General features: G+C 33.7%; 1 protein-coding gene across 1 annotated transcript in view; it reads right to left on the bottom strand.

The window, feature by feature from the left end:
- The window catches only part of KIFAP3 (kinesin-associated protein 3), a 213,303-nt gene that overhangs the window by 100,981 nt on the left and 97,458 nt on the right, over window positions 1–14,864 (bottom strand). Inside the window, exons 11-13 of the mRNA XM_006887460.1 lie at window positions 7,418–7,526; window positions 4,759–4,871; window positions 4,184–4,349 (exon numbers count right to left, since the gene is read on the bottom strand). Of these exons, the coding sequence (XP_006887522.1) occupies window positions 4,184–4,349; window positions 4,759–4,871; window positions 7,418–7,526 (388 nt within the window). The remainder of the gene's footprint in view (window positions 1–4,183; window positions 4,350–4,758; window positions 4,872–7,417; window positions 7,527–14,864) is intronic.

Genomic DNA, 14,864 nt, shown 5'->3' on the forward strand with positions numbered 1-14,864 from the left:
AATACAATAAAAATTTAAAAAATTTTTTTAAAAAGTGGAAATAAGGCATGGAAAATACAAATGAATTACAAAGAAATTAACAAAAATTTAGTGTCTTGAAATAATCTCTGTGTGTGTTTATATGTGTTTAAAGGCATGTGTGTAAAGGGGAAAAATATATGGTGAGAAGTGGATATGGGGAAGTTGTTAACACCAATAACAGAAGCAGGATATGGAAGAAAGGACAGTATTAGGAAAACATACTTAAATGCGCATGTGGTAAGCTCGTCAGCCTAGTCATAAAGTTTTGGGCCAAGATCGTGGACATGGGCTGTCTGAACCACTTCACAGTAATCAATAACATAATAGCTAAGCTTGTGAAAACCTGCACCCTCAGCATCAGCCATGGTTAAGTTGACTTTCATCCTTTCTGATAAGGTGGTTAATAGAGGGTTGAGCATGTGATGTGAGCTGGAACAGGAGAACTTCTTTAGTAAATTTCAGATGGAAGGTTCCTCAGCAGAAAACAACAAAACTGATATAGAACTGATATCTAGAAAACTTATCTTGGGCCTTGAAAACTGTGCCCAGAATACCAGAGCATTGGAAATCAAGCTGACCAGTAAGTACCTCCCCTGCCTTATAGTATCCATAGACCTGTTAACTGTATCAAGCAACAAGCAATCTCACTGAGACATATGACATCCTCATAAAGATTATTCCTAGAAAACACTGAAAAGATTTACAAAAACCGACAGTCGCTGGATGTGATGTTAGTATTTACCTACCAGTACTGAAGACTAAGGACATTATTTCATATTGGGGGGGAGGGGAAGAAAACAGAAAAAAACACTGAAACCAGGAGCTGGTTCTTTGAAAATATCAATAAAATTGAGAAACTATTAGCAAAACTAATTAAAAAAAGCAAAGCCACAAATAATCTGAATAAGAGATGAAAAGGTCAACATCACAATAAAACCAACTAAAATAAAAATAATGGAATATGATGAAAAACGAAATTATTCCAAAATAACAGAATTATTATGAAAAACTATAATCAAACAAATATGAAAACCTAGAGGAAATGGACAAATACTTCAAAAAATCAAAACCTACCTAAACTGACACAGACTGAAGTAGAACACCTAAACAAATCCATTACAAAAGAAGAAATTGAACAGGTAATAAAACAACTTAAAAAATCCTGAACAAGAGGTTTTACTAGTAAATTTTACCAAATATTCAGAGAAGACCTGTCACCAATTTAACATAAAGTATTTCAGAAAACAGAAAAAGGTGGAATTCTCCCAGATTCATTCTATGAAACAAACATGTTTGATACCAAAATCAGGTGAAGACATCACCAAAATAGAAAAGTATAGACCATTATCTCTCATGAACATAGATGCAAAAAACCTCAATAAAATCCTGCCAACAGTATCCAACAGTAAGTAAAAAAAAAACAACCCAAAACATTCACCATGACCAAGAGGGATTCATAACAGGTAAACAAGGATGGTTCAACCTAAAATAAAAAAGTATAATTCATCACATTAACAAAGCAAAGAACAAGAACCACATGATCCTATCAATTGATGCAGAAAAGGCCTTTGACAAAATCCAACACCCTTTTCTGATCAAAACACTCAACAAAATAGCAATAGAGGGAAATTTCCTCAACATAATAAAAGTATATATTCACAAAACTAAGAGCCAACGTCATTCTCAATGGATATTAAAAGCATTCTCTTTGAGAACAGAAAATAGGCAAGGATGCCCACTATCACCTCTCCTATTCAATATTGTACTGGAAGTCTTAGCAGTAGCAATAAGACAAGAGAAGGAAATAAGAGGTATGCAAATTGGCAAAGAGGAAGTAAAATTATCTCTATATGCAGATGCTATGATAATATACTTAGAAACCCCTAAAGACCCAATTAGAAAACTATTGGACATAGTCGACCAATTTAGCAAAGTGGTAGGATACACAATCAACATACAAATATCAATTTGAACATTTCTTCATGTGCATATTGGCCATCCGAATGTCTTCTTTGGTGAAGTTTCTGTTCATATCCTATCTGGTTGTGGTTCTCAAGTATTTTATAAATTCTAGTTATAAGTCCCTTATCTGACATGTCATTACCAAATACTTTTTCCCAGTCTGTGGTTTCCCTTTTTACCCTGTTGGAGAAGTTTTTGGATGTGCACAGGGATTTGATTCTTAGAAGGTCCCATTCATCTATTTTATTTTCTCTCCTGGTTGCAGATTTTTCAGGATATTTGGAAGACTGTTTATATTGTGGATTAGGACTACTAGAGTTTGTCCAAGTTTTTCTTTAGTGAAGCAAAATCCCTAGCTCTGAGAGAGATACACATCAAAACAATTACGAGATATCATCTCACCCCAGTAAGAATAGCAATATTTAACAGAACAGCAAGCAACAAATGCTGGCAAGGTTGTGGAGAAACTGGAACCCTTATTCACTGCTGGTGGAAGTGTAAAATGGCGCAGCCACTGTGGAAGGTGGTATGGTGCTTTATCAAAAAGTTGCAAATAGAGATACCATTTGACCCAGCAATTCCACTACTGGGAATATAGCCTAAAGAGACCATAACAGATATATGCACACTCATGTTCATAGCAACGAGTTGGAAACAACCAAGTGCCCATCAACAAATGAATGGATAGAGAAGCTGTGGTATATTCACACAATGGAATACTACACTGCCTTGAAAAACAAGGAACTCAAGCAATATTATTCAAAATGGGTGACCCCCGAGGACATTATGCTGAGTAAAATATCTCAGTCACAAAAAGACAAATACTGCATAGTGCCACTGTTGTAGAATGGGACTGACATCAGGGTTGGGTAAGACTGAGAAAAACTGGATGGAATGAGTATACGGAGTTGAAGCAGATGTGGGAGAGAGTGGTTTGGGGGCAATATATGATGGGGTATTGGGATTATCACAGGAGTCCAGAATTAAGGTTGCATAATGGAGTGCATTCAGAGCCGGGGCAGGGGGGGTTGTATACCAATGAATACGTTTATCTTTTGCTTTTCAAAGAGAGAAGTGAACTGGGGGGCGGGTAGTTTAAAAAGTGCAACAATCAATCAATGGAAATCCAAAATCTCTGTGAATGTTCATCAAAACTAGTAAAATACTTTTTTTTAAAAAAAATAATCAATTTGAGGGGAATTCTGGTGGCCTAGTGGCTAGAAGCTGCACTGCAATCCCAAAAGTTCACAGTCTGAATCCATGAGATGCTCCGCTGGAGAAAGTGGGGCAATCTCCTCCAGTGCCAATCAGATCCAATTAGATGGTACACAACAAGGAAAAAAAAAATGAATTGGATTTCTCTACAATGACAAAGAGAATACAGCAGTGGAGCTAAGAAAAACAGTACCCATCATAATAGCTAACTCCAAGATTAAATATTTGGGAGTAAATCTAACTAGAAACACAAAAGGCTTATTCAAAGAAAATTACAAAACATTACTATAAAAAACCAAGAGCTGGAGAAATGGAACAATATACAATGCTCATGAATAGGAAGACTCAGAATTGTGAAGACGATAGTTCTGCCAAAGGCAATCTATAAATTCAAAGCCATCCCAATACAGATACCAATTATATTTTTCAATGAGAAATAATCTTAGGAAAAACAGAAGATAAATGGAAGACCCAATAATTATCCTTTTGGTATAACACGAAGTAATAGAGATACAGAAAAGAAATAATATATTATCTAGTATGATGGCGTTGAGTAGATTCTACTTGTAAGTACGCCAAGTGACAAAATACAATTGCCCTAGAAGTTTCTTTAGCTATAATTTACTAATTTCAATTTTTTATGATCTGAATTAGTTTACAAAGCAAATTCATTCTCTATTTAACCACTCATAGATATGTTGTTTTATAACACTAATTACAATATCCACATTGTAATCACAATTATTTTTTCTATCCTACCCTTTCCTGTCTACATTATACTTTTTATGGAAGTAGATTTCTAAGTCTTCTCTCTTGTGGAACTACTGGTGGGTTCAAACTGGCTTTATGGTTAGAACTTAACCATGCTACACCACAGCTGCATTTTCATAGAATAATATTTACAAAATGCTGCACTAGCAGTCTTATATAGAATAAAAAAAACACAATTTCATGATTAAGCAAAAAGGGAATAGTTAGCACATACCTGGCTTTAGCTTATCCTTGAGATATGGGACCAACTTGTATTCTTTAAGAACTAATTCCCAGTCTAAGTCTGGGATGGTCAGATTTGCAAGAGTTCCTAAACATTCTATCACAAACTCTTCTTCTTCATCATTAGAGATCTGGGCTGCAAGGTCTCCAACATAATCCTAAATAAAATATAGAACCTTAATACAAATGTAAAATACACTTTCAGAAGAACAATTAACCTAATAATTTCACTTATAGGAAGAAAATGATGTTATTAAAGGTATGTTATTATGATGTTATTATTTTGTTCAAGTTTTAATAATCTTGAACTAAAATGCTAGGTTTTGAGATATGAAGAGTCAGCTAAGCAGTGAGGCAAGTGGACAGAGGTAGAAAACAATAAACTGAAATAATAATATTAAAATATAGGTTGAGATTTCTAGGTGTTAATTTTATAAAGAAGTTCATAACAGAAGAATTGATTTTGGTCATGATTGAGAATGGAGTAAGAGTAACATTTTCAAATGGAGCATTTGAAAACTTCAAATCTCAGTTTATTTTAATAAATAGTAATACTAATATACTCACAATAAATAAATTTTTTGTTGGTCCATCATGCTGTGAAATGTTCCTAATCATTTTCATCAGCAATGGATCCTTGAATTTGAGAGCCCTCTTCATGAGCATCTTAAGGCCATTTCCTGTAAAGAATAATAGAAAATTCCTCAAAAAAATGAAAACTAACTTATGTTTAATGTTTTTTTGGTTCATAATTAGTAAAAAAGAGAGATGAGACCTTGCCATTTCCTGTTCAGGCTAAAACAGCTTCCTCCTAACCAGTCATAGAAAAGGAAACAGATACACAGGTTAGCCATTAGCACGGACTGATTAGGGGCTGCCCTGCTGGGACCTTGTCACTACCTTGGTCCTTTGTCTACTCAGGTGGGAACAGCTACCTCCTAATCCGCCACAGGAAAGAGACAGACATCCAAGTCGTCCATTAGCACCAACTAAGACTTGAGGCTGCACTTCTATGACCCTGCCACTTTCTTGGGCCTTTTCCCTGAGCAAAATATCCCAGGTAGCATTCCTGGGACTTTGTTTACCCGAGGGAAACCTCTCCCTCCCTTCAAAGTACAGGACAGGACAAAGAAGGGAGCCCACCACAGCTGCACAAAATGAGAGATCCCTGCCACTCAGAGGACAACTGGATGAGAATCTTGTCACAGGAAATGGGGAATGGAGCTGACACAGATGACTAGCAGCGAAGATTGCCAATGTGCAACTGAACTGGGAGCAACACTTACAGTCTGCAACTCTATCAACAGCATCATATAGATAAGGAACTGACAATAAACTATGCAGACACAACAGAAACTGCCTCACACATACTAAGATGACCTTCACATTATATCAAGGAAGTGGCAGGCAAGTTCAAACATTATGAAAGAACAAATCCTCTCCTAAAAGAGCAGAACAGATTGCAGACCCAGGGAATACCCTAGAGACATGGAGGCAGAAAAATATATCAACATGGAGTTACATAAAATGGCATGGAAGAAATTACAAATGATAAAAGAAAGAGTTGATACCCTAAGTAAAGAGGTACAAGAATTAAAGAAATTATCACAAGACAGAAAGGAAAGGGTACAATCCACACAACATAAATGCATGAAAAAGCAATCAAGAATATCAATACTGAAATGGCAAAACTTTTCAACATGCTGGAGGGATAAAAAATCAAAACAAAAGAGATAGAACAGAGAATCATCAAGCTAGGAGACAAGAACCTCATTAAGAAGAAAAACTAGAAGACAGAAGCAAAATGAAGAAAACATTAGAATTATGTGGGATAACATCAAACAGAGCAACATGCATGTGACTGGAATTTCAGAAGAGGAAGGGGAAAGCACTTAGAAAATTGTAGCAGAAGTACTAGAAGAAAGCTTCCCAGGTATCACGAAAAATGAAGAAATTCACATTCAAGTAACTCAGTGAACTCCAAACACGCTAGACTGCAAAAGAAAAACATCAAGACATATAATTGTCAAAGTCTCCAAAAACCAAAGATAGGGATAGATGAAAAACAGCATGAGAAAAACAGTCACCTACAAAAGACCACTAATTAGATCAAGCTTTGACTTCTTAGCACAATTATATAAAAAAATTTAGAAATATTAAAAAAATGTGTACAATTCAGTTACTTTTCACAAACTTGTACACCTGTCTCTTTCTATTCACTAAAAAAAAAATTCTATTTATGCCACTTTCTTGTCAATCCTATTCTTCATGTGAAATAATTTTGTTTTCCTCATTTTCCCTGCTCCTTTTTCTTTTTTCTCTTCCTCTCCTATTCTTTCTAGTTTTAACCCAGGTTAGTTTTGCTTGTTCTAGAATTTTATATAAATGAACTAATATAGTATGTGCTCTTTTAGCTCTAGAATATGCACAAAAAATTTTAAAAATCTAAATGCTCTTTAAGAAAATTGTTAGTACTATCTATTTATCCCAAGACTATAAAAATGGAAAGATAGAATAAAGAATGGGATAAAAAAGAATCCCGATAGCATTGTTAGCAAAAGATTAAACTATGACAAATCTTTACAGGGATTATTTTGCATACAATTAACAATTATGTTTTAAAGATGTATTTAAAAACCACAGGTATACTATTCAAGATATTATTAATGACAGTAAAAAATAAAACAAAAACCTCAAGTTACAATACATAAGAAAGACCATTTTCATGCGAAGTATGCAGAAGCATTATACCAAAATTTTACCTATGTTGGTAAAGATTTTAATTTTTTTTTCCTTTATGAACATGTAAAACTTTTCAAATAAGAAAAAGCTATTAAGCATTATATGACAAATTAGCTATTAAACTAAAATTATAAAACAATAACCTAGTATAATCATAGGTATCATGTTTAAAAAGACACTGCAATAGATTACTTCTTTAGTTAAAACATATACAAAAAATATTTCACTTCATTTAAGCAAAGCTTTAAAAAAATAGTATTTTGAGTATGGCTAATCCATTACAATTTATGTCAATGAGGGATAAGAGCCTCCACATAAGAATATTTTGAGTTTATTTGACCTTTAATGATTATAGCTACAATGAAGGAACTACTTAATCTTAAGGTTTACATGTTCACTGTAATTCTTAATTCCTTATTTATTTCCATCATATGTCCACTCCCATATGCTAAAGAGGTTACCTATGAGGTTCAAAGGCACTAACCTTCACAGATAAGCTGTACATTTCTCTTGTTAGCAGCAAGATTAATGCAGAAAGAAATGAGTTCCAAGTCAATTCGTTCATCTGAACATTCAAAAAGCATCTTCATTAACTAGTAAGAAACACAGGCTGTATTTTACTCAGAGCAGCAACAAACACAACTCTGAAGCAATATTTTATCACAATGTGTCATCTTAGTTTTAATGCACATAATGAAACACCATTTTCATTTCTCAAGGCTGTCATTGTTGGATAACTTATGAATGAACGGTTAATGAACTACTAGATAATCGGCATTAACATAAATCTATGGACAGTAGGAAAACCAAGAGAAATAATAGGTAAAACTTCAAGGAAGGAAAAATACTGTTTGGAGGCAGATAATATAGATAAAAGAAAATAGCTTGTGCAGAGGTCATAAAGCAGCAAAGAACATGATTCTTGTGAAGAACTGAAAGAAGGAAAGTATGCTACAGTGAGGGAAGCAGTCCTAAGAGATAAGAAGTTAAAAGCCAGATCATGCAGTGTCTTGAAGTATACACTATGGGTTTTGGTCTACATCCTAAAGATAATGGAAAGCCATTAAAGACATTAAATAGGAAAGTGTCAGAAAAAGATTTGTGTTGCAAAAAGACCTGGTCAATGTATACTGAGACATGATAAGAAAATATGGACAGCCACTTAGAAGGCTAGTAGAATAGTGTATGTAAGATGATACTCAGACTCCGGCTAGGCATTTTTGGAAACAAGAATAAAAATTAAATTTAATAACTAATTATCTGGGCCAAAGGAGGGAAGTCAAGGATTACTCCTAGGTTTCTATACTGAGCAATGACAACAACAGCAGTCAAAGCATTTACCCAGTGAAAAAAACTATAGGGATTTTGGTTTTAAATATGTTGACTTTATGCAGCCAACAAAATAATCCAATAGAGATGTGGTTGTTGTTGTTAGGTGCTGTCAAGTCTTACATGATGCATAGTGACCCTATGAACATAGAAGGAAAGGGCTAAGTGATAGATGCCATTTAACAGTAATTGAGGTTTGTATTGGTAAGAGACAATTGTAATAATAAAGGAAAAATGGGCAAATTTCATGCTATAATTTCGAGGGAAGGAATCTTGGTGGCATAATGCATTATTTGCTGGGCTGTTAGCCAAAATGTTGGTGGTTGAAAACCAATTGGTTACTCCAAGGGAGAAAAATGGGCAAACTGCTCTGTAAAAACGTACAGACAAGGAAAAACCCTATGGGGATGCCAAGAATCGAGACGGACTCCACAGCAATGGGCTTGTTAGTTTTTTGGTTTATGATTTCGAGATGCTAGTTTTCATTATTGGTAAATCAACAAATTAAATTACTATACGTTATTAAGGATAATTTTCTTTAAGATCAAATTTCTAACAACATATTGATGTGTCTCTAAAATTAAAAAATTAAAATGTCTTATGTAACTTTGAAAGCTATTTCAGGGGAATATAATTTTTTTGTCAACAAACCTTTGGGAATCAAACACAATGTCCTTGAATGTATCATAAATACTTACCAATTGCATAGAAACCATTTTGTTAAATATTAATTCGATTTGCTTGTTCTAGTTAACCTCTGAGTTTAGAAAAGCATACGAAGTAAACTTAAGAAAATCAATAGAATTCTGTATGCCAATAATGTGCAACTGGAAACTGAAATTAAAAACCATAATAATACCATTTACAATTGCTCCAAAGAAATAAACTGCTTGGTAAAATTATAATGGCATGTACTGAATCTGTATGGCAAAAAGCATTGTTTCTCTTCCCAGAGGGTATCTCTTTAACTACTAATGTTACATCTAATGAAATGGCTCTATGAGTGGAGAGTGAAAAGATTCTGCAGTAATAGTAAAATAATCTTAGTTGACTGGGTATACAATGAAGAGATTTTATCACCTAATTGATATTAATTAATTAAAAACATTAAAATTTATTAAACATGTAAGTCATCAACATAAAATTAATTGTTATGTTTTCCATACTTTAATCACAAGTGCCAAACAGACTTGTGAAATTTTACTTACAACCATAAATTTAAAAAATAATGAAAATCTTTTTTACTAGGAGCATAGCTTTAAGAAGGCAAGGTATCTGTTACTAACAAGAACTATTTGCTTCAAATTAACCTTTGTAACATTAAAATTGTTCTTAAAAATGGAATTATAGGTGATATGTTTAGAGGTTGAGGACATTATTTTGGTAATTTCCTTGCTAAATCCTGTGTAGAAGCAAATAATCAGGAGCTACATGAAATGACAAAAATGTACTGTTTGAAATTGTGCTTGTGCCCTCCAAAATTCAAAAGAAATTAGGGCAAAATCTGAATGGAATAAATGTGATATTGAATTAGTTTTCATAATAAGAAAGAAAAATACTTCCATTTTAATTAATTTTAAAGTAATAGTTTAGTTCAAATGCCACATGCAACTTTGTCTTTATTTGATAGGTACCTATGGCACTTCAAAAGTGCAATTGCTGCATATTAAAATTAGATTTGTTCTTTAACTACGTTCATTGTCATCTTTCACTGATTTAACAGGAAGGTACTATAAAGGGCTTCAGCCGGTGCAATGAAGAGGCAATAGTGTTCAATCAGACAAGTCCCATATTGAGTATCAGATACCAAAGACCCATGACTGAAATCACTGTGTCTAGACTCTCTGGCACCTGACTTCACTTATTTACCAGTGACCAGAGGCCAACCCCCACAGCTCTCTGTATTCACATACACCTCTGCCACCCCCAGCCCCCTACCCAAACATCTTTGAATGATTATGCCAGAACTTTGCATGCCTCAGGAATCTCTTCTGACTGGCTACTCCCTAACTCTGCTGTTTGAAGTGATGCTCTGGTTTCTGAACTTCGGCAGATAATGGCAGGCAAGAGCAAAGGGGGCTGTCAGAAAGGACGTTTACCAGCATTCAGCTAAAAAGAAGCATGTAGATCAAAGAGGGGCCAAATAGGACAACTGTGGTCGAAAACATGTGGATAGCTATGAGATTCTTGCACACTGTTCCAGGGTAAAATATTAAATAACACCATGACATCACAACCTAGCCATGTACTTTGATTGGCCATTCTATTCCCAATAAATACTTTTTATAAGCATCTGGATGGCATTTGCACCTATTTAAACAAAATGTGCATCTCAGAGGTCTAAATAACAATGAACTGCTAATGTGTACTTTTAACTATTATTAGAACACAACCATTAACTCCTGGTTATCCCCAAGTATGCTTACCTGAAACAATCTACCCATTTAGACCATTAAGATCACGCATAAAGAAAGCTTGATCTGGCCCCAAGATTTTGCAGAATAGTGACATAATAAAGGAGGAAAATACAAATAAATTGGATAATTAGAGGCAATAAAGATGGCAAGTAATAGAAAATTGGGAAAAGAGAGTATACTGTATACATAATGACATATTCTGGATGGTGGGTATTTTATAAAAGTGAAATATTATCAAATTATAGGTTTATACCTTAAAAAGGAAGATAATGAAAATAAACTATCAGTAGGTCTAAAATGATTAGAAAGACTTGTTATTATGACTAATAGTATCTTAGTTGTATGTAGTGTTTTACGATCTATACAGCTCCTTTATATGTATTATGTAAAGTGAATAAAGCACAGAACCATGTTTCACATTCTTTCTGATCAATGAGCCTACTATAAACTACAGTTCACATTTATAAAACATTTAACATACGTAAACACTGTTATTTTCCTACTCTCAATGTCATCTTGGGCTTTTCATGTGCAATACTTGGAGATGATTACTAAATAAAAATCAATAGGAATAATTTCAAAGAGAAAACAATATTATTTTAATTCAATCAACTTCAGACACAGCTTTCTCTAGGAAGTTGGTTAATTTAGTTGCTAACACGGGCGACACTTAACCATATCAGCTGTTGCCAAAATATTCCAAAATGGAATCCTGAATGGCAAGTTGCAGGTTGAAAGCACTTTAGGAACAAATATATTCTAGAGTATCATTTGATCTTCTCAAAATACGACCTCATGCTAACAAAACCCTTCAGGATGTTTACAACATAATGTGATAGCATAACCTTATTAATCCCATTAGAGCTGAACTTTCTGTGTGTCTGTGAGCGCGTGCACAGGGAATTGGGCTGCTAGCCCAAAGATGAAGCACCTCTGGTGGCTCAAAACCACAGGAGAAAGATGAGCAATCATCTCTCATGTGATTTACAGCCTCTGAAAACCTGCTCGAGTTAGCTATGAGTTGATTCCAACTCAGTGGCAGTGAGCTTACGTGTTTTTTTTTTTAAATATATATAGATAAAATATATCTATATATTTATATACACATACTTGAAAACAAACCCCAAACCTTTGAACCTTGTGTTAGTTTTGACATAGTCTGTTCATAAAATACTACAAGATAATTAGTGGGCACTGTGTAATCAGTCCATTCTGACTCACGGCCACCCCATGCATAGGGCCAGTGTTGCAAAAGGTTTTCAATGACTGATCTTCCGAAAGTAGGTGACCAGGCATTTCTTCTGAAGTATGTGAGTTAACTATTTGCACTACCCAGGGACTACTTTTATAAAATACAGATCATAAAAGTTCTAAAAACTTGCAGGCATATTTAACAGAAGAAAAATGTCTGACAAGAAGATATGGATGAAGATTGTTCTTGAAAAAGAATGAAGACCTTTTTTAGGTATTAAGTTTTGTTGTTAGGTGCCGTCAAGCTGAGTTTTGATTTACAGTACACCTCAGTGACAGAAAAACATGCCTATAGGATTTCCCCGACTATAATCTTTGGAGAAACAATCTGTTAGGTCTTTCTCCTTTGTAGCCGCTGGGTGGGTTCTAACTATTGACTTTTTGTTAACAGCAAAGCACTTAACTGCCCAGAGCTCTTTATACAAAATTTTAAACTGCAATAACAACAATGTCTCACAGTAATATAAACAAGTCTTATTTCTGCTTGTTTCATAAAAGAAAATTTTATGTCTTATATTTTAGAGCATATATTCTAAGAGGATAACTCTGGGTTTTTTTTTTTTTTAAAATGGGGTTTCCATCCCTTTTTATTTCTCACTTCATTCTTATTTGTTCTTTTCATTTTAATCTAAACTGGATTAAAGTCAACATATGCAAGGATATTAATCTTGTTTGGCTGCTTTCCAATTCATATCCTGTAGTCAATGAATTTTAGACACTAAATAGGATTGCAAAAGAAAACACCCTTGGAAACTGCAAAGCAGAAACACACAGAACATATGGAGTGAGACCATAGTAAATCACCTGTAATCTCCCTTTGATATAGCTACTCTTTTATTGAAAAGTTGTTTGACAAAGAGTTTGATTACAGTTAGCACTGGCTGGAGGTCGACATGTGTTATCTCTATAAGAAGTCCTGCCTCCTTAGACAAGATGTGTTGTATGTTTTCTGAGGATATCTACTTTCTAGAAACAAGTATTTCATCTCCTTACTGAAGGAGGCTAAAAAAATTATCCTTGAAAGTATACTCATTTTCAGTTGCATGTGGGCATAGTAATAAAATTCTAAGAGTAAATTTAATTTTAGAATTGTATCACCAATCCAGAATGAACAGAAGGATGGTTTTAAAAAATGAGTAAGAAGGGAAATTATGAGCTTTTTGAAAAACATATTAAGCTATTTTTCCAAGTAACTCATACAAGGATAACAAGAATTTCTTAGGAGAAACTACTCTAGTAAGTATGGCTTGCCATTAGTATGCTTCTAAAGTACTTTATAAAGTGCTGCCTTCATTGAATATTTTACATTCTACAAATCTGGTTTTTGTATTTCAGAAATCTATTTTACAAAAATAACATTAAAAATCAGATTATCTGATGCCAAAATCTTTAGATATTCAGACTACTGGAGTTCAATTTAATAAGTAGGAAAGACACAGTAGTGTTTCTATAATTACAAATTCCCAATAGCAGAATCCTATATGTATGGAATCGCTATAGAGATAACATAATCCATATTAAAAATTAGTAAATGCTATCCTATCACACATGATAAATATAAAAACACCTAAGTAATAGGAAAATTTTTTTCTTGAGGAATGTATTATAAATTATTTTAAAATTATTTTTACATATTAAATTTGGCAGAGTATTTAAAACAAAGCATAAACATATAAAAAATTTTATACAAAGTTAAATAGTAAATGACAATTTATGACAACAGTGTGGAACAAGGGTGCATGTACAACAATGAAAAAACACACACAATTGTAAATATAAACATGAAAGATATTGACAAATGACAAATTTTAATAGTTATTACATAGATGCTATCAATAATAGAAATATTAACATACCAATAGAAAAATGTGCAGTAAGATATTTTAAAAGGAATATGGATTATGAGCATATGGTAAACAGTTCATTGTCTCAAATATTCATGAAAATGCAAATGAAATAAATAAGGATACATGATACTTTCAGAGAAGTTATAATAAACAATACTGTCAAAAGTTAAATAAAAGGTAGAAATACAGTTTTGCATTCCTAGAAGGCAATTTGCTAATAATGGTTACAAATTTATCAACCTTTTTACTTAGTACTTGTAGGAATTTAAGTTAAAAAAAAATTAGAAATATGATAGAGAATTTTAGTCTATGATATTAATTCCACATAATGTAATTTGCTTAAGTACAATTACCTAAATAAGTTTATATGTAAAAAACAACTAAAAATCAAATATAAATGCACTATATAATGATGGTTAAATTATGGACCATTTAAACAATGTTGCAAAATCTATGTTAGAAATTGTGTTTGAAGGTTTTTCCAATAACATGTACAAATTCTTGCTGTTCTTGTTATGTGCTGTCAAGTCACTTGAAACAAATAGCAACCCTATGTACAAAAGCTCTAAGCCCTGCTCTACCTTGAGTCAAACTAATTTACCCGTATTACCTTAATCAATGAATCAATCCATTGCATCCAGGACCTTCCTCTCGTAGACTGCCCCTATACCCTCCCAAGCATGATGTCCTTCTCCAAGGACTGCTCCCTCCTTGCAACATGCCCAAGGTATGCCAAGACGTAGTTTCAGATTCCTTGCTTTCAAGGAGCAGCCTGGTTTCACCCTCTCTAGGATGAACCCGTTTGTTCTCTTAGTAGTCCATGGAATATTCAATACTCTCTCCCAGCACCACAACTCAAAGGCATCAATTTTCCTTCTGACATATGCACCAACAACCAGAGCCAAAGAAGAAAAAATAGATGATTTCTACAAACTTTTACAGTCGGAAATCGATTGAACATGCAATCAAGATGCATTGATAATAATGGTTGACTGGAATGCAAAAGTTGGGAACAGAGAAGAAGTACCAGTAGTTGGAAAACATGGACTTCGTGACAGAACTGAAGGTGGAGATGGAATGATTGAAT

This window comes from Elephantulus edwardii, unplaced genomic scaffold (assembly GCF_000299155.1).
Source record: "Elephantulus edwardii isolate Elephantulus edwardi_28Jun2011 unplaced genomic scaffold, EleEdw1.0 scaffold00057, whole genome shotgun sequence".
Taxonomy (NCBI): domain Eukaryota; kingdom Metazoa; phylum Chordata; class Mammalia; order Macroscelidea; family Macroscelididae; genus Elephantulus; species Elephantulus edwardii.